This window comes from Zeus faber (genome assembly GCF_960531495.2).
Source record: "Zeus faber genome assembly, chromosome: 1".
In the NCBI taxonomy this organism is placed as follows: domain Eukaryota; kingdom Metazoa; phylum Chordata; class Actinopteri; order Zeiformes; family Zeidae; genus Zeus; species Zeus faber.
The window spans coordinates 62,453,936-62,480,379 of NC_137193.1; the positions used below are offsets into that span (position 1 = coordinate 62,453,936).

General features: G+C 42.1%; 1 protein-coding gene across 1 annotated transcript in view; it reads right to left on the bottom strand.

Moving 5' to 3' along the window:
* bcar3 (BCAR3 adaptor protein, NSP family member) overlaps nucleotides 1-26,444 on the bottom strand; it is a gene marked incomplete at its 5' end in the record, with an annotated part of 73,425 nt that overhangs the window by 31,814 nt on the left and 15,167 nt on the right. Inside the window, 3 exons of the mRNA XM_079998379.1 lie at nucleotides 706-748; nucleotides 6,319-6,588; nucleotides 8,487-8,682. Of these exons, the coding sequence (XP_079854505.1) occupies nucleotides 706-748; nucleotides 6,319-6,588; nucleotides 8,487-8,682 (509 nt within the window). The remainder of the gene's footprint in view (nucleotides 1-705; nucleotides 749-6,318; nucleotides 6,589-8,486; nucleotides 8,683-26,444) is intronic.

A 26,444-nucleotide genomic window follows, 5' to 3' on the forward strand; every position in this document is an offset into this window, starting at 1 on the left:
TTTATGCCTCCTTCTAGCTTACCCAGCATCCCCTGCTGCTTCTGCGCCGCTGCTATACTCACAGTGCAATAACTCTTTGACTGCAATACATTTTAACCAACAGTCAAATTACAAATGTTTTGATATGAAAGGCTTCACGTTACACAGACTTTTTATCCTAGGTGTTCTCAATCTGAGGTCCGCGGCCCCCTAGAGTTTACCCTGGGAATTGCAACCGGTCTGCGGATAAATTATAATCTGTATTTTTTTTCCATTTATTGTTTCTATGTTTTAATATAGCATTTCATATAAACACAGTTGTTTGTCTTAGAAATTGGCTCAGTGCAAAGAACAAGGAGAAAGATAGCAGCTTGTTTATGGTGAAAATGCCATTAAATCCATTTTGATAAAGATGATATTGTGTGTGTGTAGCATAGTGTTTCTGTTCTCAATAATTAAATGATAGTTTGGGTATAACTGGATGCACTACTTTTTTTAAATATAAAAATATTTCTTTACAGTCAAATTAGAGAAAATATTAAATATTGCTATTATTTGCATGATATTGGGTTGATAAATCACGATTCATTACAAAATGTTAATTGACTTGACTTTTTTGCAATTTTTTTTGTTCATTCATTATTTTCATCATTTGAAAGCCCTAGTTGTAACAAAAAAGCCAAATATAATACATCATAAGTGTATTTATACCAAGGTGCTCCTTACCTTGACGTAGTCCACGGTGGCATCCAGGGCAGCTGGCGGCTCCCTGGGGAACATAGACAGAGAAACGGTCCTGTTCAGAGAACACATCCTCACTACTCAACTGTGTAGACCCTGTGCAGTCCCAGCGGGGTTCCCGATGTGGAACCTCGGCTACACAGAAAGCTCTTGTGGTCCCTTTGAGTGATACAGTCTGGCTAACAGGTCATCAGAGTATCCTGGAACTTCCGAACACCAAAAATAAATAAAATAAACCGATTCAAGCAGAGCCACAGAGAAGAGTCCACTTCTGGAGAGTTTCTACGAGGAAGAGAATGGACCCATTCCTCTCCCAGGGCTGACTGAAATCTCTCTCTCTCTCTCTCTCTCTCTCCACCCCCAGCCACAGTACACATCGCAGCCACACGCCTGCCCTTCTGAGCCCACTGACAAATTCACTGAGAGGTTACAGAACACACATGCACTGGCATGCATGTGACATTTGCATGTACACACACAGGTTTCCAGCTTACTAGCATTGCAATTTCAAGACTCGTTTGTGTTGATTCTGTGTGGAAAACAACTAGTAGATTTCTCTCGAACTAGAGTGGATTTGGATTATTCCGATTCAGTTGTAGGGGTCTTTTCTCATTTAAAGGACACAATGTCTTCCAAGACCGTGACATAATTTCTATCTGACGATTTTCTATCTTATAAGAAATCTTATCAGGTAAAATGACCCCATGCATCCAATTGGCAGATCATTTAGCTTGAATACATTTTTTCAGGCAAAGTTTATTTTTGCAGTGACCGATATGTAAAGGTCAGAATCAAAGCTGAAATCTTTGACCCATTTTTGCCCAATCTCATGTGTTCATGGTATTGCTGAGTTTATTATTTAGCTCATACGCCTTCATGCTTACAGGCTTATAGCTGGGATTGGAGGGGAGGGGGGGGGGGGGTAATTAGTCCAAATCGCCTTAAGAGTCAAGGAGGTTGGTAGTTTAAGGCTGTTGGGCTTATGTCGGGGTTCCCACGGGAAATGCGAATGGAGTTCTTTATTTTGTTACCAAACAAAATATGTTTAGCTCTTAGCTTCCGCCTGAGTTTTTTATATGGCCCCGGCAATGACCTGGATTTGGTTATATAACTCCACAGGAGAATGCTGCCTTCACGCTCAGTAATCCCCCAGGAAGCCATGTTTTGCACAGGAACCCGGTATTGAACACACACACGCCAACCAATCAGCGCAACCAATTGACCAACCGACCAACTAACCAACCAATCAACCACATCGACCCACCAATTGAGCAACTGACCAACCAACGGACCAATTGACAAATTAACCAACCAACCCTGCTCCATCCAGAAGCCCCTTACCCCCCCCCCCCCCCCCCCCCCACTCACCATTCACCTCAAACAGCCCCCGCAGACATGTATGATTCATCCAACAGTCTGATGCTATTATGAAGCTCACATTGCAGTTGAGCCCATGTCCAAATGGGGTTCGCCGAGACTCAGGACGCAAAGAGAGGAGGTGCCAAAGCTGGAGAAAGAATGCAGGAAGTCGTTGTGGTTACGGGAGTTGACTAAAATCGGAACGTATATATCTGCTCGGAGCGACCACTAGCGCCAAACCGCTAGCTGCTCCTGAACCCATTCTGCAGTTAGTTAGTGGATGAGCACCCCTCCTCCTCATCCTCCTCCTCCTCATCCTCCACTTCCTTCTTGTTCTGAACCATCATCTCCAGCAACCTGCTTCTGGTGACATGGCCGCCACCCCAATGTTCCACAACAGCAGGCACTACAGGCACTCTACAATCCACCTCCCTCCATGTTTACACATATGGAATCGTACAGTACATGTTGTGAAATCTATCTTTCTATCTCACACACTAAAAATAAGTTGACAACATTTTTCTTGAGGAAAATTCTTCACACAAGTAAAAATCAACTGAGCTCGATATGACATATCGGCTTATAAAATGGCACTCAATTTGGAAATTTCTAATAATTGTTTTTCTTAGATAGTTTAGTCATTTATAAGATAAGTTGAGATATGTTTTGAGAACATACCCCTAATATAATAGTTTCATATAAAATAAAATCAATCTTATAAAATGATTTCAAGATTTTATTTCAAAGCTTGTGTAGACTTCTTTTTTTTTTTTTTTTTTGCAGCGCATGACCTTGAAGCTGACCCCAGGCCCCAGGACTTAAAGGAGAGGGATAGAAGCCATGAAAAAAGAGAAACATGGGAGTCAGAAAAAAAGGGTGGAGAAAGAGAGCTTCAAAGAGACAGAGAAAGTGAAAATGGCTGAGATTGAGAGAAATACATCAAGAGAGAGGGGAGTGGTGGAAAAATAGAAAGTTAAGCAGCCATGGGCTGTGCAGTCTTTTTCTGGCTACTGTTTTTCTTTTAGCCTGCCCACACACCGCTCTGCAAAACCCCAACTGGCTTCGCTAACCAAACCACTTGTGTGTGTGTGTGTGTGTGTGTGTGTGTGTGTGTGTGTGTGTGTGTGTGTGTGTGTGTGTGTGTGTGTGTGTGTGTGTGTGTGTGTGTGTGTGTGTGTGAGGGGAAAACAGAGGCACATAGTGAGATGAGTGGGAGAGAGTTGCAGTGTCTGCATGCGGCTGCCAGATGTTACTACACTCCACTCCATTCGTAGTGATTGTTTCCCTATTATTGTTATTATTATTATTATTATTATTATTATTATTATTATTATTATTATTATCATTATTATTACACATTATTATTTTTACTTATCAAGGGCACCTATGAATGAAAATGGGCTGTTTCCAGGCCAGATTCATGAAATTATATTTTTTCATTTACATTGTTCTTTTATCTTTTATTGACACATAAAAAAAATAAAAAAATAAAATAAAAAATAAATAAATAAATAAATAAATAAATAAATAAATAAATAAATAAATAAATAAATAAATAAATGAATAAATAAATACTCATAATATTATAATAGAAACCGATCGTGTGAATATTTTTCCATTGCATTAGTGCAATATCATGAGGAAAAATCGTACATTCTTAAAATACTTATTCTATTATGCTTGGTGGTATTCCTTTCCAGGATGTTTAACACCATCCTGGAAAGGGAGAGGATGCCGGAGGAGTGGAGAAGAAATGTACTGGTACCCATCTTCAAGAATAAAGGAGATGTACAGAGCTGTAGTAATTACAGGGGAATAAAGTTGATCAGCCACAGCATGAAGCAATGGGAAAGGGTAGTGGAGGCTAGGTTAAGAGGAGAGGTGGGGATCAGCGGATCTACAGATGCAATGTTAGCTTCAAGAATGCTGATGGAAAAGTACAGGGAAGGCCAGAGGGAGCTGCACTGCGTCTTTGTGGATTTAGAGAAAGCATATGATAGGGTGCCGAGTGAGGAAGTGTGGTATTGCATGAAGAAGTCGGGGGTGGCAGAGGGTTAGGGTTATGTACAGGATATGTCTGAGGGCAGTCAGACGGTGTGCAGTAGGCGTGACGAAGGTATTCAAAGTGGAGGTGGAATTGCATCAGCTCTGAGCCCTATCTTGTTTGCAATGGTGATGGACAGGTTAACAGATGAAATCAGGCAGAGTCTCCGTGGACTATGATGTTCACGGATGACATTGTGATCTGTAGCGAGAGTAGGGAGCAGGTTGAGAAGAGCCTGGAGAAGTTGAGGCATGCATTAGAGAGAAGAGGAATGAAAGTCAGCAGGAGTAAGACAGAATATATGTGCCTGGATGGGATGGAGGGCGGCGAAAAGCTGACAATGCAAGGAGTGGAGGTGGAGAAGGCGGATGAGTTCAAGTACTTGGGTCGACCATCCCAAGCAGCGGAGAGTGTGGGAGAGAGGTGAAGAAGAGATTACAGGCAGGGTGGAGTGGGTGGAGAAGAGTGTCCTGAGTGATCTGTGACAGAAGGGTTCCAGCAAGAGTGAAGGGTAAGGTCTACAGGACGGTAGTGAGACCAGCTATGTTGTACGGTTTAGAGGCGGTGGCACTGACACAAAGGCAGGTGGCTGAACTGGAGGTGGCCGAGTTGAGGATGTTGAGATATTGGTTGAGAGTGACAAGGATGGACATGATTAAGAATGAGTACATTAGAGGGACAACTCAGGTTGGACAATTTGGTGGGAAAGTGAGAGAGGCCAGATTGAGAGGGTTTGGACACGTGTGTAGGAGAGATGAGAGTTACATTGTGAAAAAGGATGCTGAGGATGGAGCTGCCAGGCAAGAGGAAAAGAGGAAGGTTTATGGTTGTGGTGAGGGAGGACATGCAGGCGGTTGGTGTAAGGGAGGAAGACGCGCAGAACAGAAGGTATTGGAGGCAGATGATCCGCTGTGGCGACCCCTAACGGGAGCAGCCGAAAGAGAAATAACATTATGCTTGGTGGTACATACTTTGTGGCTGAAACAAATGAAAATTGACATTGATGGGTGAATACAATTCCTTGCTCTAATTTAAAAAAAAGTGCTCTGTCTCCTTTGTAATAATACTGTGTCTCTCCTGATACATTGCAAGTTTTCCAGATATTGTTAACCTGTTAATAGCCTTTGTTTACACTACAGGGTGAAACAACGCTATCCAGTGCTAACTTATGGAATTCAACTACTCTGTAATGACCTTCAGTCTCCACTAGGGAGCCACAGAGGTCTTGCCAGGTCTCTCCATCGGGATCAAGGGAAATGTTAATTCAACACTAATCAGCCATTAAATAAACAATCCTAGAATAGATTCAATCAGTAATAGGTTTGTCATATCCTAGGATAATATGTAGTATGTTATATAATTTTAATCTGGTTGAGCGACAGAGATGGAACAGAGAGAGAGAGAGGGACGTGGGAGAAGTGGGAGAACAGAGGGAGAGAGGACAGCAGACAAAGAGTTTGCAGTCCTGCCACACCCTGACCTACAAAGGTAACTCGACTGCTAGGGGCCACACACACACACACACACACACACACACACACACACACACACACACACACACACACACACACACACACACACACACACACACACACACACACACACACACACACACACACACACACACACAGAACTAGTTACATCAGATATCATCTGTTGTAACTCTACACTAAAGATAGAAAGATGAGGGGACATGATGACGGATGAGGCATGTGTGTGTGTGTTTCCTCTGAAGTTAACAGCCACACTCCCTCAGGCCTGCCCCATCTCCATTCCATTGTTTTTGAAGTCTCTCTCTCTCTCTCTCTCTCTCTCTCTCTCTGTCTCTCCTCATCATCATCATCATCATGAAGAAGACTGACCAAATTAACCCCTCGTGTGCCCCCAAGCCACCAATTGGAGTCAGATCTAACACTGTGCATATGAATTAATCATACCTTCAAAAATTATTACATTTAATCCTTCCAAAATTCAATGATTTTGTAAGAATACAGATAGAGTTAGAACTAAGATGTCAAATAATAATGCTTATTATGTTTTCTTTAGACATTATGATAAAAAAACATGTGACTATATGACTTGGGGTCCTATCGGACCCTCATTACCGTATGTTGTACTGTATGAAATAAGATGGTTGCTCAAGGGTTAGAGAAATAGCTATTTGACGCCTGCATGAAAACATGATTCATGTTTACCGAATCTTGAAGTCTTCCATGGCGTTTTGGACCAGAGGAGAAGACATGGGCTGATGGACGTGTTGCGGGACCAGCGACGTGCGACCGTTGGCGTTCGGCTGCGAGTGATTGGCCCGGGGGTCCCAGGTGTAGTGGCCACAGGCTGAGCTGTTGTCATTGGCCCCGCCCCTTTTCCGTCGAGGCAGAGTCCCATGAATCGAGACCGGCTGGCAGTCGGCGGCGGCAGCGGTGGGCAGTTCTGACAGGCCAGTGCCATGCCCGGAGTGAATACTGGAGGACAGAAAAAGGGAGAAAGAGTTTGTGATGCATATTTTGTTGCGCTTGAAACGTTCACATTAAAGAAAATCCAACATCAAATGGAATGGAAATGTGGTTCTGCAAGGGTTTTAACACATTGTATGATGAAACCACAGTATATGATGATGAACACACCTTTTTCTGTCATCTCACTGTCCGAAAATTCACTCAAATACTACAGTTCCCATGAGCATGATGCGGTATCTGGTGTAGTTTGTTTAAATATAATATTTCACTCCTTTAAGTTTACTTATGCTTGGAAAATGGTATTCGCCAGCGGAGATTGACTTTGCTGTAGGATTGCTATAGCTGTTTCAACATTTTACTATTGAGAAACTTACCACTTTTCCATAGCTTTAAGCTGTGCTTACGTAAATGCAGTCCAATGGCGCAAATGTTTAAACATTAAACAAAAAGTTAAATCTCCTTTTCAAAAGTGGGAGATTCAAGTCTCACATTATAGTCAAGCATTTCTTAGCGGAAAAAAAAAACGTTTTGCAATTGTTCTGGTAGATCCAAAGTGTAAAACTGGAGTGGGATACCAGAAGGAAGTAATGCAAATTCCTGTTTCTAGTCTCTTATGTTAGCAGGGATGTAGCAAAAAGAGTCCATTTGAAGTAGAAAAGCGCTAATAATACCCTGAAAATCTGAAAAAATGCATTGTTTGCAGCCATTTTGTTCAGTACAACATATTGTATAAACACTATATTGTGAGCTTCCTGTTTTCGAAGAGGAGATTTAACGATTTATCTTTTGCCCCTTTGGACTGCATTTAAACAGTGAGAAGCTGCAGCAGAGTGGTAAGTTTCTCAACAGCAAAGTGTTCAGCGAGGTTGTGCTATGAACAGTTGTAAATGATGGGGACCAATATTTTAATTAATAATGCCTGGATTCTAAAAATAGCAAACCTATCCTTTAACACAATATTGATTTGGCCTGTGTTATCCACTGAACAAATTTTCTTAGCTTTCTTCTTAGTTTTACACACATGCATTGCAAAACCATGAAAGATGAATGGAGCCTTGAATAAGGGACCTTTAATGATGAATTCCAATGTACATCTAATGTCTTCAAGATAACAGGTATAAATAGAGATGTTATGTCTGACACCGAAACTCCGATGCGCGTATCAAACTCACCAAGTAATTTGAACTGAACTACTGCTTAGGAGCTTGCTTAATTACGAAAATGTTCACGTGAATGATGACGTTTGAAGCAACTACTGCTTCGTTCTCTCAGTGAATCACATGACTTTGATTTGCTGTGTGTCATGTTGTGTGCATGTGTCAACTGTGGCGGGCTAATGGGGCTCTAATAGCATAATATATTTCACACATCCAACATATCCTCAAATCACTGAAGAATTACTTCTGCTCAATGACCGAATGACAGTCTGTCCATAACCACATTCAGTATCTGCTTACACCCTTGGCTGTTTTATTCTTTGGTACTTGCATTTAAGTTCAAATTCAAGTTACTGTCAAAAACAAATCACTCTTACACTGAAGATTTTAAAATCATGTTTTAAACATATTGAAAAACACAAGTCAATGAAGAAGAATGAGTAGTTGACACACAGAGAATCGAACCTTGGTCTACTGTGTAGGAGGGCAAAACCTTAGACACTACACTATACATTACACAAATTAACTAGTGTGTTGATACGTTACATTTATTTGACCAGCAGATGTCCCCCACAAGCGCTGTGAATGCTTTGAGTAGCGAAACCAATTCTCAATCCAATGTTTCAAAAAGGTTAAAAGATTCAGAAATCATCATTTCGCCATCACTAGGTTATAAACCCCTATTTAAATAAATAGATAAAAACAATTGCTTTGAAGAGACAACTTTCAGCTCCTGCGATGACTTACCCAGATCTGGAGCTGAGCAGGTCCATGGAGGAGGCCAGGGGGGTTTGGATCCTGCTGGAGGACAGAGGGCTTCCTCTGGGCACACCAAGAGGCCTACTGGGCACCCCGGGGTGGGTACCACCGCCTCCCAGAGCGTGGTGCATGTGAAGAGACCTGGGCAGGCTGGCGAAACGCCCTTCCCCCATCATCCTCAACTCTGCAGGAAGAACAAAAAGGGAGCAGCCAAATTGATAATGTGAAATCATCAATCTTCCACTTAGAAAATCTCATGCTTCAGGGATAATCATTGACAGATGTGCCAGACCTCATCATCAACAACAACAACTATGTATTTTTATTAAGTATAATTACAATATCCAAATTATTGTGTGTACTTTGATTATCACATAAAAATATTTTTAGCTTAAATAATAGGAAGAAAGTGAGGTGTGTATTAAATCGGTACCATATAGACGAGCCACAACTTTTAAATCACTGACAGGTAAAGCGAATAACATTGCTCATCTCTTTCCAATGGCACCTGTCAAGTGGTGGGATATAAACGGCAGCAAGTGAACAGTCAGTTCTTGAAGTTGATGTGTCTGAAGCAGGAAAAATGGGCAAGTGTAAGGTTGACGTTTGACAAGAACCGAATTATGATGGGTAGACAACTGGGTGAGAGCATCTCCAAAACGGCAGGTCATGTGGGGTGTTCCAGGTATGCAGTGGTTAGTACCTACCAAAAGTGGTCCAAGGAAGGACAACCGGTGATCCAACAACAGGGTAATGGTTGCCCAAGGCTTGTTGATGTGTGTGGGGAGCAAAGTCTAGCCTGTCCGGTCCGATCACACAGAACAGTTACTGTGGCACAAATTGCTGAAAAAGTTAATGCTGGCTATGATAGAAAGGTGTCAGAACACACAATGTATGGGGCTGTGTGGATGCAGCCCGGTCAGAGTGCCTATGATGACCCCTGTCCACCGCCGAAAGCGCCTACCATGAAGCAATAAAAGAAGGTGGCCTGGTCTGATGAATCATGTTTTCTTTTACATCATGTGGATGGCCGGGTGCATGTGCGTCGTTTACCTGGGAAAGAGATGGCACCAAGATGCACTATGGGAAGAAGCTGAGCCAGTGTGATGCTCTGAGCAACGTTCTGCCGGGAAACCTTGGGTCCTGGCATGCATGTGGATGTAATTCCCTGATGGCAGTAGCCTCTTTCAGCATGATAATGTGCCCTGCCACACTGCAAAAAATGTTCAGGGATGGTTTGAGGAACATGACAAAGAGTTCAAGGTGTTGACTTGGCCTCCAAATTCCCCAGATCTCAATCTGATGGAGCATCTGTGGGATGCGCTGGAACAGCAAGCCAGATCCATGGGGGCCCGCCTCGCAACTTATACCCCTTTCCCACTGCACAAAAAACTTGGTAACATCCGCTTACATCTGGCATTTGTCATTAGTGGGAAAGGCTACAACAGAGTCACTGGTTTTTATCGTCTCCAGCTCTGATAAACTTTGATGGAGACATGACACCCAGGTCGACACGCTAAATTTCGCCCCTTTACCGGCACAATGTGATGCACGTTGAAGTTCCAAACGTTGGCACGTAAATAGACAGGAATATCTGTGTATCATTTGATGAATCCAAAATCAAAATCAGAAGTTATTGACTTTTTTTCCCGCGTGACCACAGACCATGAAATAATCGGTGTATAGCTGTTATTAGGCACCTAGTTTGATTTTCAACTCAACTGTCACAAAAGTCACAAAAACTGGATTTACTCTCTTCAGTAATGGAGGACACTTTTTTTCCCTCAAAATACATTTTGCGATACTAGAAATTCAACTGAATTAAACTCAAGTTTCAATCAAATCAACAATAACCTCCCCCCCGCCCCAGTAATTATTATCACCTGTAGAACAGAATTACATAACTATGACAAGGTGCGCGACACAACGCCATGTGATCTGTAACAAGCACACATAAACGGGAACACACCCACACACATACAAATGCACACACACACACACACACACACACACACACACACACACACACACACACACACACACACACACACACACACACACACACACACACACACACACACACACACACACACACACACACAGGATACTGCTCTCACGACATACTGTATTACACACATACTTTGGAGATACTTGATACACAATCACACATACACAAACACACACACACACACAAACACACAAAAACACACCCACGGGACAATCTGTTGATGTTCTCATATCTGCATGCACATTACCCAGAGTAATATGCTTCCCATTGCGTAATATTACACAAATAGGTGATCTGATTAGTCGCAAACGTATTTTGAATTTACAATAGAAAATCGAATAAAAAAAAAAATGTGATTGCCAACCAATGAGGCCACAAGCGATACATTCTATACTTTGGTCTCCGTCATCTTCATTTTCTTATGGTTACATTTCATGTGAGAGCCTTGACCCAATCCAAGGCTTTATGGATATCATATTATAACCACCTAATTAATTACAAAATAAGACACCACAGTGTTATGTGAGTGCTTTAGGCTTCATTAAGGATTTTATTAGTAAGTATGACTTACTTGATTAATATATTTGTTTGTTTGCTTATTTATTTATTTATTAGTTAGTTAGTTCGTTTATTTGTTTATTTTTAATATAATTTAACTTAATTTAATTGTTATCTGCTCTGAATGTGACCCAAACTCCAAAAGGAGTCAGACAGACAAACACAACACCCAGGTTCAGCAGCACATAGAGAATCTAACAGATAACTATGATGATGATTTGTATGCAGCAGTTTTGACACCTATCTATCCATATGCTCAGAATCATTGGGAACTCTTAGTCACACTGTGCACGGTAAACATCGTCTGCCGAGACCCTTTCGGCTTTGAAATCTCCCCAGACGACTCCGGAAATCTCAGTTGCTATTTAAGAGATAGGGAATTAGTGTACAGGTACTCCTCACTTAACGACTGAGTTGCGTTCCAGGACCAGGTCGTTAAGGGTCGATAAGGTCAAAATGTGGCACGGTGGCGCAGTGTATTGCACTGCTGCCTCACAGCAAGAAGGGTTAGATTCCCGCCTGGGGCGCTGTTGGCACTGTGCGCCAGCGGGTTATCTCCCAAATAGGAGCCTTTCTGTGTGGAGTTTGCATGTTCTCCCCGTGCTCACATGGGGTTTCCTCCACCTACCGTCAGTAAGGACCCCCACCAAAAACATGCACACATCATCATCTGACCAGCGATGGACACTTGGTAGCAGGTCCCCGGGCGCGTCGACAAATGCTGCCCACTGCTCCTGGCTGCCCCCCCGGAGGAAGGACAAGCCAGGATGGGAAAAATGCTGAGGCCACATTTCATATGCATGTGTTGTAGTGAGGTCATGTGACAAATAAGGATTCTTAATTCCAATGAGTGAGCACCCGTGTTATTTCAGACTGAGACTGAGAACAGCGATTAGATGTATATTGTGTTTATAGTATATAAAGGGTGATGCACGATGAGATGCTTGACACTGAGACGCCGTGCATGCAGCGTGCACGGCGCGGTGTTGTACGCAGCTACAATACAGACTGGTCAGAGAGCTGGTCACATGTCCGAACGGTCGTTAAACAGGTAGGTCATTAAGTTTAATTTTATTTGACCGTCCTGTATATGTTACCTTACCTCAATATAAGTGAATCTACTGACACTTCTATTTAAACGAAACCAAGTCTCAAAAACATACTTCTGACAGACAACTTTTTGAGTGACTTTAAAATTATCTTTATTTATTATGATTATCTATTATCATTGTTTGGGTGTCTGGGCTCAACTGCTCATCACTCCCTGCGAGGTGTACAGCAAACATAGGCATAGTTAGTGAGCTAGAGATATAGGAGTGATGAGCTTGAATCCCCCCATTGGATGGAAGAGTAGAGCCCAACAGGTGGATGCAGGGGAGGTGGGGGAGGGGGGGCGCAGTAACACAGCAAGCAAAGCAGGTAGGGCAGGGGGGATTGGCTGCTTAAATAGGCTGGCCCATAATATGCACTCTAGCCTTTCCAACATGCCTCTAAACCATCCTGTTGCAAAACAGCCGTTTCTTTTTGTGTGTGTAGCTTTAAATCTAAATGAGCTGCCAGGCCCCTAGTTCTGTGAGCCAATCGGGTTTGAGCAAAGTCATTACCATAACAGGATAAAACCGATAGAAGCTTACAAAAATCATATAACAATTCAATGAGAAATTATAAATAAGGGGAATCATAAATATATTTTTATATGGGTGAATCATCCACGTCCGGACACTACGAAGACATCTTTCCGTGTGCCCTGATCGCGGAGAGCCGTGCCACGTTCATATTCACATTGAACAGCCGAATCCGATTCAACTGACAAAATTCTGAGTCGGGTACATCCTGAGAAATAATTTATAATAATCGGACACAAAAGAAATCCCCCCATATGTTAAATGGACTGTCCCTTTCCCTCATGCGCGACATGCAACACTGAAGTGACAAGCGGGAGCGGACTCATCAGTAACTGAAAAGTTTCTCCAGAAGTCCTTGAACATAGCATGGAAGACAGTCAATGATGATAACTAAACAATGATTATTGTGTTTATATTTCATGTCCTCTTGTAACTTTCACCAGCAAAAAAATTAATTACAAAAAAATATATACAGTATATATATATATATATATATATATATATATATATATAATGATGACGGCAGTGAGCTCAACCCCGTGGTGACTTCATGTGACCGCAGTATTATAGTAATGTGGTTATCGTCACAGCCCTTGTCAATATGTGGACTTTTATAGAGGTTAGTAGCATCAGCAGCTGATCAGAGAATTACAAGCGAGAAGACTCAAATGGAAAGTTGTTGGACGGAGACAGCCTGTCGAAGAGCTGCAGAGACATAATAAATTTACTGCTGATTTTTAAACTGGGTGGTCCTATTTCAGTACCAGCTACAGGAGGCCAAGGCCTCCACAGAGCCTAAAGTGAATTCATCCCCCCATTAATTTGACCGCCACAGGTAGGAGTAGTGGTTCTAGGAGCTTAAGGCGATGGTCAGCGGTGTCTCTATTGTGTGTGTGTGTGTGTGTGTGTGTGGCCTGACCATCTGCCAGCCCCCATCCGAGAAAAAGGAATCACTCTCACTCGGTGAAACACCCACCCAAACACACACACACACACACACACACACACACACACACACACACACACACACACACACACACACACACACACACACACACACACACACACACACACACACATTAACGTTTCGCCCTTCAATCTCATGAATAAATTATTCATGCTGAGCAGCCTGAGGTGTGAGAAATATCTCACTATCTCTCTTTGACTTTGTGTGCGTGTGTGTGTGTGTGTGTGACTTTCTCTCTCTTACACACTCCCACACACACACACACACACACACACACACACACACACACACACACACACACACACACACACACACACACACTTTGACCTTTCAACCCCACAGTATGGTTATTTAAGTTACATCTTCTTCTTTGAGTTTCTATACGTTTTATTTTTCTAAACAATGCATACTATAAGTTTTCATTTTTATTTTCAGTTAAGTTTCAGATTAATGAGCTTTTTAATTCTATTGTAGTTATAGATTTTTCTTGACTAGAAAACTACTATTTCTGTTTAGTTTTTGTTCAGTCCATTTTCTAATTCATTTGACGGATTGGAGTGATTTTGCTTAGGATTTAGTCCTCCACCTCTCTCTGAATTTTGTTTCAAATCAACTCAACTCAATTCAATTCAATTGGCTATTGGCTTTATTAGCTTGGGGAAACGTACAATTACATTGCCATAACAAAAAAATTATATGAGAATATAAGACAACAAAAAGTGCTCCTCCTCTTCTCTTTTGCCTTCGCCTCCCTAAGGTCGCCCACCAGTCACCTCGTCCTGCCCTGCCGAAACACACACACACACACACACACACACACACACACACACACACACACTCTTGGGATAGACTCGCTCGTGAGACAGATGTTTTGTTTTGTTTGGTGTGGTCAATAAGTCTGAAGCTATTCAGCTGGGAGCACTACCCCCCCACATCCCCGGCCCCCCACCCCTCACCACACACATCCCCACACACACACACACACACACACACAAATAGAGAAAAACACTCACACGACACATTGAGAAAGCCTGGGGTATGGGGGCAGACAGGCCGATGAACAGGAAGAGGAAATGGAGGCATAAACAGCCAGCTCATTATGAGAGATTATAAATAAAACAAATCTACTTCTCTCTGCTTCCTTCCTTTTCTGCCATGTTTGATCTGACTCTATATATCTCTCATGTTCACTCGCACTCTCACTCTCGCTCTGTCTCTCACTCTTAATGTCTGTGCTAAATAAAGCAGCTGTTCATTTCAATGAATAGTGCATTGCTGACAAGACAATGGACACAGGGTGTGTGGGATGCCCCTGTTGTGCGTGTGCATTTGCTTGTGTGGTGGAATGTCTGTGAGAGTGTGTGCATGTGCATGTGGTTGCGTGTGAGTGTGTGAGTGTGATTGGTTGGATGTTTGTGTGTTCGATTGCATTTGCATGTGTGTGTGTTTGTTTTACTATACTTGTTAGGACCTCCAAATGTGAGGATCTCCAAATTATTATTTTTTTCAGAAGTGTACCAGAAACATGGGTCCACACTAACCAGGTGTATTTACTCAGTCCTCACTTTGGTACCTGTGTGTGTGTGTGTTTGTGTGTGCGTGCGTGCGTGCGTGCGTGCCCACATTAGATGACTGTTATGTTAATAAGCAATGAGTTAGGGTTAGGGTTAGGGTTAGGGTCTGTCCAGTGCAGATGCAATCGTTTGGACAATCTGAATCGGTTTCGTTTTTATTCCTGGCTCTCAGAGACCAGCGCTTTGCTTCCCATCTCCCCGCCCCTTCTGGACGGACTTGGTTGTCTCTCTGACAATAACTCTAACCAAATGTTATTAAATCAGTGTGATCATTTTCCACCTGTCCTACACTCTCTGCCTCCGGAGAAGAAACATTCTCCACCCGTTCTACCACTCCCGGTCCGCTCTTTCCCTCTCTGGGTCCGTGCTCCGGGGCAGCCAGTAGGCAAACAAAGTGCTTGTGCCACACCCCGAACTCTAAAAGACATGTCTAGGGTCTGAATGGCCTTTTTAAGAAGCAAAAGAATACATTTTATATCATAAAAACCTGTCTACGTAGAGACTGGACGTGTTTCAGTTTCTTGTCTTCACAGCTGGGCTCCACGGTTCGGATCTAACTCACCATTTAAAAAAACATTTTTTTACTTGTGCTTTGCTGGTATTCGGATTTCGGCTCCACTCCTTCAGTACTTTACGTGCTTGTTCCAGCAATGTTATTGCTTCCATTCACACACACTTTTATTCACAGCCGTACCGGCATTTTCCTGGAAATTTTACTAGGTCGAGTATGTGTGTGTGTGTGCATGTGTGTGCGTGTGTGTGCATCTGTGTGTGTGTGTGTGTGTGCGCGCGCGCACGCGTGTGCGTGTGTGTGTGTGTGTGTGTGTGTGTGTGTCTTTGAGCAGTTCAATTTCAAAACAACATTTATTAAGCTGTTTGTCAGTAGAGGTGTGTACGACTTATGTACCATTTTGACTTCTTTAAACAACACCTCGCTGCACAGTCAAACACACACACACACACACACACACACACACACACACACACACACACACACACACACACACACACACACACACACACACACACACACACACACACTCCGTAGGAAAGGGCAACACAAACAGCAGTATGCATGGGAACGAGGGGTTTCCTCTTGCTTACTAAAGCTGCCTTTCCTGCTGTTAAACACACCCACACACACACACACACACAGACACACACACACACTCACACACACACTCCTTAGGAAAGGGCAACACAAACAGCAGTATGCATGGGAACGAGGGTTTTCCTCTTGCTTAATAAAGCTGCCTTTCCTGCTGTTAAACACACACATACACACGCGCACACACACACACACACACACACACACACATACACATACACACACACACACACACACACACACACACACACACACACACACACACACACACACACACACACACACACACACAGGCAGTGCATTAGCAAAACCACCCCTGGCCAGGAGTGAACAATGGGACCAACTGTCACATGACCGCTGTTTAGAACCAGCCTTTGTTAGTCACAAAGATAGCGAGAGAGGCAGAGAGAGAGAGAGAGAGAGGGAGAGGTGTCCCCACTGCGTTGTTCAGTGTGTAGGCCAACCAGTCTATGCGTAAAAGGTTGGAAAATCGGCAACACCTCAGATTTGCTGTAGGACAAAAGCACTAACAATGATTGAGAACTAAGTTTGGTCCATGTCTGCTTTCACAATGGCATGCACACATATTATTTAGTATGGTAAATTAGTACTAAGTATGCCCGAAACCAAAGTATGCTCATATAGTATGTACAAAGTACGAAGCACCATACTACATCTGGTGAAATATGGTAGTATGCAAACACTACACCCTGGCTGGTTGGCCTATCCTAGCATTGTCAGGGCCCATATAATTTTCTGTGCAGGGTCGTCATCAACCTGCATCGTGTTGAAAGAAAGTGAAACGGCTATACGATGACGTATGTCCAAGAAGCTATGGTTCATTTTACTTTCTTACTACAGTATGTTGGATGATAGTAAGAACATATAGTATGTACTACACAGTACACCATTTCTGGACGTAGTAAATGGTGTTTGAATAATGAGATTAAAGAGAGTTTCCAGGTATGGATGAGTGATGCTTTATGAAGGACATTTATCCATGACTGGATAGTTTAAGGCTACCTTTGCGTTTGTCCGCGTTTGACCGTTAAGTGAATTAGAAAATTAAATTAGTGTTTCAACTATGCACAAAACTTTAGCCACTGGCTGAGGCTGAGGGTGAAACTGAGCTGTGAGGCCCCTGTGAGGGATTTCACACGCAGTATTTTTTTCCCAAATTTCTTTCTCAACACCTTGTCTTAAAAGAAATCCGTGCTCGGTATGCAACTGCTTTAAGGCTCACATATTTCACACCTGCACACACAAATGTGCCCACACATTACGTATTGATTTCAGCTTGGTCTTTTGGGCATATGTGCTGTATATCTTCAGCATCTGGTTCGAAACTAAAACAACTCTCAAAGTAGTGAACCAGTCAGTGAAGGGACAGGCAGTCATCCAGCAAGCAACTCATTCAGCTGATCATCTGACCGGTTAATAGCCAGTTGGTTACTGAGCGTCCTTACAGACGGTCACTTCATTGGACATAGTAATGCATGCAGCAGTAGTTGATTTAAGTGGTGGGAAGCTTAATCTCTTAATCTCTCTATCTTGCTATTAGCCTTTTTTCCAGTTCCAAGTATACTAGATCAGTGGTCTTCAACTGGGAGTCCACGGGCCCCTGGGTATTGCAAGGGGTCCGCCATTTCTTTTTATTATTTATACATTGTTTAAATGCATTTTAGACAAAGAAATTATATTGAGTAAACCCCAACCATGAACACTAGAAGAGCAGTGGTTTTTAATTTCAATAATCAGCTGAAAGCAATGGTGTATTCAAAAAATTCAGATTTCTGAGTAACATTTACAAACCTCAGAATTTTCAGTAATGTGACAGACATATGTCTGACAGGCCAGTCAGACTAGTGCAGGGCTGAACTTATAAAATTACATGGTAAATGGTATGTATTATTATATTGATAATAAACAGCACGTGAAACACAATTTCAGATTCGTGAAAATGTTCTTTTATTTGTGAATTTGGATTGGATTTAACATTTTTTCTACACACAGGCCATTTAAGACCAGGTCTAGTTAAAAAATACATATTGTACTTTTTAATTGTAATTGTATAGTAGTCAAACCTGTACTAGATTCTAATAAAAAGCCTAAACAGCATTTTAAACCATATTTCAGATTTGTGATACAAGAAAAAGGTGGATTTCACTGTATTCTTTCCACACAGACCAGTGCATGACTGGTCTGCTAACGGAACAAAACTAATGGAAATAAATCAAAATCTAAAATAAAAACACACAGGAACCGTAAGCATCATAACTGAGTATATAAATAGGTCAATAAGGAATTATAAATAATATTTTAGGCCAGGCTTAAAATGCAACAAAAACATTTATTTAAAAAAAATCTAGGGGGTCCCTGCTCTGTTTCTCTATCCACTGAGAGGTCCTTGGGCTAAAAAAGGTTGAAAACCCCTGCTCTAGATCATAGAGTGAAGTCAATTGAGACCATTGATATCAACAACTGGACTGGCTGTTTGTTACAAAATTAAGTCAAGATGAAAGAATAAATCAAACTGCTGTTAATCTCAACCATATTGTCTCGCTATTTTGCGCAAGGGCACACACCTCCCAATTTTTGGAACTCTACGCTTCAGGTAAATCAAGATGGAGGCCTCTGAAGGGAGGTGGTGCGAAGAGGTCTGCAGGTACAATCTGTATGACCACGGAAACATGGCATTGAATTCATTGAAGGAGATAGCGTCGTATCTGTGCAAAGATTCAGAATATTTTAATACCTGGGGACTTTTCGTTGACAATTTGCACAAACTCACGACTATATATTGTATAAAAAAAAGCTTGATCTGACTCCAATAAATATACATTCAACACTTTCTATTTCAATTTTACTGTTCTTCTCTAGTTATTCAGATCCTTCCTTCAGGACTTCTTTGTAATGTTTACAGCAGTTCTTCCAGTTTCTCTTGCTGGTTTGTGCACAGCGCCCCTATCATTCAGGAGAATACCGCTATGGCATCTACACAGCAACGCGCAACTATATACGTATGCTCGTGCTCTCTGTTAGTGCGTGCGCCATGAGCAGCACGGCTCGATTGTGGCGACTATCGCAGAGCCTGAACGGGGCGACATGTCCGACTTGTCGCTCGCTATGGTGTCCCCCAGCGGCAGTGTCAAAACGCCAAACACTGAGACCCTAAAACACCAACCGGTAAATTCATGGTCAATTGAGATTTTTTTTTTGTAAATGTACAAAAATGTTGCACATGTTGTCTAACAACCCATCTGTTGAAGAAAGAGGTGATGCATACATCCAGATAAAGCGATGAATAACTGAAGCTCAAAAACAAGATGACAAACCTGTCTACAGTCTGCAAATGTTATCAGCATCTAACACACACACACACACACACACACTCAAATTCCAACACAGCACCGTACTAGACACACGCGCGCGCAGACACGCTGATTCCTACCTGTGTGTGTGGAAGTGGAAGTGTCCTGAGAATAGCTTTCCCTCCCCACACACTCTCTCCTGTCCTCTTATTCTGTCCCCTCTCTCTCTCGACTATATCCAAGTTGTTTTCAGATCAACTTCTCCCCTGCTGTGGTCCATTCGAATGCAAGATGACTGACTGACCTGCTTGGAGGGCGACAATAAGTAGCTCCATGGACTGACAAGACCTCTCTCTCTCTCTCTCTCTCTCTCTCTCTCTCTCTCTCTCTCTCTCTCTCTCTCTCTCTCTCTCTCTCTCTCTCTCTCTCTCTCTCTCTCTCTCTCTCTCTCTCTCTCTCTCTCTCTCTCTCTCTCTCTCTCTCTCTCTCTCTCTCTCTCTCTCTCTCTCTCTCTCTCTCTCTCTCTGTGTGAGAGCCCGGCTCCTCCTTCTAGGCTAATGTGTTGGGGAGGAGTTGGGGGAGTTTTTTTTTTTTTCCCTTCTCCTTCCACTTCTGTATTTTTTTTTTTTAACTCAGTGATCTCATGTCCCCTTCCCCCCCTACCCCTCCTCTCCCCCTCCCCCTCCCCCTCAACCCTATTACTCTGACCCCCTACCCCACCCCTCCCACTACCCCAACACCCATTCAAGCGCAGCCTCCTATTTCATCGCTCCTGGTTCTTTTGTGGGTGGGGGGCTTGCGTGACCCTCTGCCATCTTTTAGTTGTCTCTGTGTCTGTGTCTCTGCTCTCTCTCTCTCTCTCTTGTGTGTGAAGAGATTGAGACGTTTATTTGATATTCATTTTACGTATGGTGCGGTCTCAATCAACCAAGCAGTTTGGTTGAAACCATAAAGTATTGCATTGGTAGTTGCGACAAAGGTGCTGTAGTGCAGCGGTCTCCAACCTCTTCTGCGCCACGGACCGGTTTTAAGCAAGACAATTATCCATGGAGTGGTCATTACGCACATACATTTTTTTTTCTTTTTCTAAAAATGAATAAATAAAAAAACAAAATGAAATAAAATAAAAATACAGAGAATGTCTTTAACCGAAAAAATACATTTTATTGCTTAATACTTATTTACTTTTTATATTATTAGCTGAACTCACCGTAATGCAGAATCAGTGGGAGTCCTGAGCTTGTTTCCCTGCAACAAGACGGTTCCATCTGAATCACCTGTTGCGATGAACCCGCACTTTTGGAGTCTTCTTCTGTCTCATCATCGGGTCTTTCCCTCTTTTCAAAGAAGCTCTCCAGAGACGTTTGTTTTTTACTCATTTTGGCAGAAGTTAGATTGACGGCTTAATTTACCAACCGGGCATGAAAACTGTGACAGAGCAAAGTGCAGGAAACAGGCACAGACAGAAGTGATGGGTAGACGATCTAGTCATATTCAAAATAAAACACCTTGCAGACTCAGATCGTCAATAAAATGGAAATCTAAAAAAATAAAAACGTTTTTATACTTTCTGTGTGGCCCGGTATTGGTGTAGTGTGAAGACCAAAGCAGTCCATAAGTTGGAGTTGTTGCAGGGGGTGGGGGGACCTTAAATAAATGTGATGTGAATCCAGCAATGCTGGACAAGCATTGTGGTTAGTCATATTATCGTCAGCACAAGAGAAAGCAATTCATTCAAACTCAAACTCACTCAGTTGCCATCAATTCAGGGGTGAGGTCATGCTAAGGGTTTGTGTGCATGTGTTAGCGTTGGCTGGCCCTAAGGACCTAGACTCTCTCCTGTCTTTGTTCTCCTGTTCCTCTGCATTGTCTGGAGATGACAACACCCAGACAGGTGTGTGTGTGTGTGTGTGTGTGTGTGTGTGTGTGTGTGTGTGTGTGTGTGTGTGTGTGTGTGTGTGTGTGAAAATACAAAGTAGATCATCCTGTCTCTATGAAAGCAGAGACTATCGGATGACCCACATGGATACACACATACAGGTAAATTGAGGAATTACACCTACAGTAGACAGGCACACACCCTCTTTCCAACACCCTCAGGATACCAACAAGCACAATGTGGAAAACATTGATTCAACTTTTATCTATGTTTCTGATCAACAGTTCGGCCTGTGGAAGATCAACGACTCTGCCAACAGTGACCTACAGTAATCTATTTCGAGCAGGTGTATTAAAGGACAGGTTCGCTCATTTTTCATCTCTCACACAGTCAGACAGCCTTCATGTGCTATGCCAAAACAAAAATGGTCACAAACTTTGCATTCTATCAGATTTTCAGAGTTCTATTGACTCTTTTGCACTTACACCAAAAATCAAGTATTTTGGCTGCATCTACCATTGTCTACATAGAGACTAACATGAAGTTGCAGCGCTTGATTTTTTAAATAAAAAAGTCAGCTCTTACAGTGAGCTCTTTGGGCCACATCCAAAAGTCAGCGGAAATCATCTCTTTTAGCTACATCAGAGACTGAGAGACTACAAACAGGAAGTTGCGCCGCTTCCTGTTGGCAACCTACGGTACGGTAGCCAACATTATGCTTTGGATGTGCTGCAGTAATTGCAAAAATTTCCCTATTTCCTGTTTCCGAAAAGGAGATTTAACATGTTTTTTAAAGGCTTAAATGATTGCCCATTGGACAGCATTTTAGCACAGTGAGAAGCTGTGGCAGAGTGGTCAGTTTCTAAACAGTAAAGAATTCAGCAAGGTTGTTAATAATAAGTAAGTTACTTATTTTTAACTTAAAAATAAGTGAATAATAAATAATGGGAACCAACATTTAAATAAAGGCTGGATTGAAAAATAGCCAACCTATCCTTTAAATGTTATACCTGTCTGAGAGTCTGCATTTGGTTTGGGTATGTGGATGCGCGTGTGCGAGCGTGTGTGTGTATGTGTGTGTGCGTGTGTGTGTGTGTATGTGTGTGTGCGTGCGTGTGTGCGTGCATGCTTGCATGGGTGATAGGGGGGTGTTTTCAGGAAGCTGTACAATGAGTCAGAAGTCTAATCTATAATCAGCTCCTGATTCACCTAGGGAGGGGTGGGGGTAAGACAGTGAGGAAAGAAGCACATCTCTCTCCGAAAGGTTCAAGTGCAATGGGTCTTCCTGGGTGCCACGGTAGCTTTGTGACAACCCCTCGGGCCCCATTTCCCCATCCATCCATCTGTCACCCTCCACTAAATCCTCATTTTGAAACTTGAAGGAACACAGGCGTAGTACTTGTGAATCACTTGGCCACTCATTCCCAAATCCCCCCCACCCCTAATCCCTACATCATTAAATTTAGACCCTGGATGATCTCACCTATGCATCACACTGTGTGTTTATAGAAAGCTACATTCCTAACGCTTTCCATGCAGGCTTTTTGACAACACATTGAGCAATCACCAGTTAATTGTTTTCCTTGCTGGTGCTTTGTCCCCCCCCCCCACAATCTTGAGAAATATGTATATTCAGATAGAATTACGTAGATAACTGGGACATTTTAAAATAACTATGAATTACATAATTGAATTTTTTTTTTTTTAAGTCATGCATTTCCTCTCGGAGCAGCAGGCTAGGTGCCAAATCCTGCACAGAGGAAAGCAAGGCACTCGTTCCCAATCACTGACCATGAAAAGAAAGTGTTTTTACTGGCTATGAAATAAGCAAAGTTGATTGCTTGCACATTAGAATATCATCACTATTATTCTTAATGAGGAGAATTTGTGTTAAATACAGTAGAATTCATTGATTTAAAAATCCTGCAATTGTGAATTATTTTTTCATCTCTCACACTTTATACTTTAGGTCAGGGGTCGGCAACCCACGGCTCTTTCATCCCTCTGCCGTGGCTCCCTGTGGCTTTGAGAAAATAGTGTGAATAAATAATGGCTATTTAATTAAAATACATTTTCTTCTATTTAGTTAATTTTTTCAATGTAATAGTTATGATTCTGGAGATTTAGGTGATCTTGTAACATTGAAATAAAACGTGTTTTAATATTTTGTCGATCAAAATATGCGTTGCACCTTGTATGCGTCACCGGTTGCCGACAGGCTGGTGACTTGTTTTGAGCTCTCGAACCCCGGTAAGCTAACCATGGATACATCCAAAAAAAAGAAAAGTTTCTGAGGAAAATAGAACATTAAAGTTTGTTTCATGGAATGTGGAGTGGAATCGAGACATGGAATGCCATTCCCCACACCTATTTGAACATGAACAAGTACGCATTTGGGTCCTGTCCTGTCCATCTTTGGATCAACATACTTGTGCGAGCAAGTGTTTTCTACCATGAACTTCATAAAAAGCAATAATCGGTCGCGACTCACTGATGACAGCTAACAGTCATGTGTGAAGCTCAAAGTTACATACAGCCCGGATATGGAGAAGCTCTGCAGTAAGTTCAGGGGCAGAAATCGCATTAAGCAGGTGAGAGAAACGAGCTATTCATTTTGCAAATATAGATATTTATATCGGACCCTGAACTGGGTCACAACTGTAGTTGTGTTTCATATTCAGGTCGACGGTTGACTGTGGCACGCGACTGAGGAAATAGTCGCGGATGACGGCACACTGAAATCGACTGAAGTCGTGATAAAACATAAACTAACATTTTTTTGCCCCTTATAATTCAAGTGACCTGCATTTTGTATTTTATTTCAAAGAAAAATGATACGTGCCAGTATTCTTTTTTTTAGAGTTCAAAAGAATTTAGTGTTTTGCTGTGTCAAGCACAGCAAAAAAATGACAATCTTTATCAGTTTGTAGTTCTTTTATTTCATAAATGCAACAAACTACAATTCTTATTTACTCTACATAGCACAAGTGTAATAAAACTATACTGTATATCCGGTGTTATCTTCATTATAGCGGTCAAATACGTTTTTCGGCTCCAGGTGGGTTTTATTCGGTGGGAATCACGCCCAAACGGCCCTTTTAACGCTGAAGGTTGCCCACCCCTGCTTTGGGCCAATAAAGCACCAATTCATAAAATGATTTATTCAAAAATTATTCAAAATTCAAAATAATCTATTTCTATCAGCCTAATTGCCATTTGGCTCACTCCTAGTAGTTAGCATAGTGTTACTCCATGCTAATACAACTTTTGTTTATCATATACTGTATATATACAGTGGGGCAAAAAAGTATTTAGTCAGCCACCAATTGTGTAAGTTCTCCCACTTAAAAAGATGAGAGAGGCCTGTTATTTTCATCATAGGTACCTCAACTATGATAGACAAAATGAGAAAAAAAAATCCAGAAAATCACATTGTCTGATTTTTAAAGAATTGATTTGCAAATTATGGTGGAAAATAAGTATTTGGTCAATAACAAAAGTTAATCTCAATACTTTGTTATATACCCTTTGTTTGCAATGACAGAGGTCAAACGTTTTCTGTAAATCTTCACAAGGTTTTCACACACTGTTGCTGGTATTTTGTCCCATTCCTCCAAGCAGATCTCCTCTAGAGCAGTGGTGTTTTGGGGCTGTCGCTCGGCAACACAGACTTTCAACTCCCTCCAAAGATTTTCTATGGGGTTGAGATCTGGAGATTGGCTAGGCCACTCCAGGACCTTGAAATGCTTCTTACGAAGCCACTCCTTCGTTGCCCGGGCGGTGTGTTTGGGATCATTGTCATGCTGAAAGACCCAGCCACGTTTCATCTTCAATGCCCTTGCTGATGGAAGGAGGTTTTCACTCAAAATCTCATGATTCATGGCCCCATTCATTCTTTCCTTTACACGGATCAGTCGTCCTGGTCCCTTTGCAGGAAAACAGCCCCAAAGCGTGATGTTTCCACCCCCATGCTTCACAGTAGGTATGGTGTTCTTTGGATGCAACTCAGCTTTCTTTCTCCTCCAAACACGACAAGTTGAGTTTTTTGGCTTTAGCAGGGGGACACGTCTGGCACTGCAGGATTTGAGTCCCTGGCAGCGTAATGTGTTACTGATGGTAGCCTTTGTTACTTTGGTCCCAGCTCTCTGCAGGTCATTCACTAGGTCCCCCCGTGTGGTTCTGGGATGTTTGCTCACTGTTCTTGTGATCATTTTGACCTCACGGGGTGAGATCTTGCGTGGAACCCCAGATGGAGGGAGATTATCAGTGGTCTTGTATGTCTTCCATTTTCTAATAATTGCTCCCACAGTTGATTTCTTCACAACAAGCTGCTTACCTATTGCAGATTCAGTCTTCCCAGCCTGGTGCAGGTCTACAATTTTGTTTCTGGTGTCCTTTGACAGCTCTTTGGTCTTGGCCATAGTGGAGTTTGGAGTGTGACTGTTTGAGGTTGTGGACAGGTGTCTTTTATACTGATAACGAGTTCAAACAGGTGCCATTAATACAGGTAAGGAGTGGAGGACAGAGGAGCCTCTTAAAGAAAAAGTTACAGGTCTGTGAAAGCCAGAAATCTTGCTTGTTTGTAGGTGACCAAATACTTATTTTACCAAGGAATTTACCAATTAATTCATTAAAAATCCTACAATGTGATTTCCTGGATTCTTTTCCCCCATTCTGTCTCTCATAGTCGAAGTGTACCTATGATGAAAATTACAGGCCTCTCTCATCTTTTTAAGTGGGAGAACTTGCACAATTGGTGGCTGACTAAATACTTTTTTGCCCCACTGTATATATATAAATTATTATTATTATATATATTTTTTCATCTCCATCTTACTTCTTATCCCTTTCTTGACTTGCACTGCTTTTTTCTGCCACCTGCATGAATAAAGTTTTACCTTATTTTATTCTAAAAT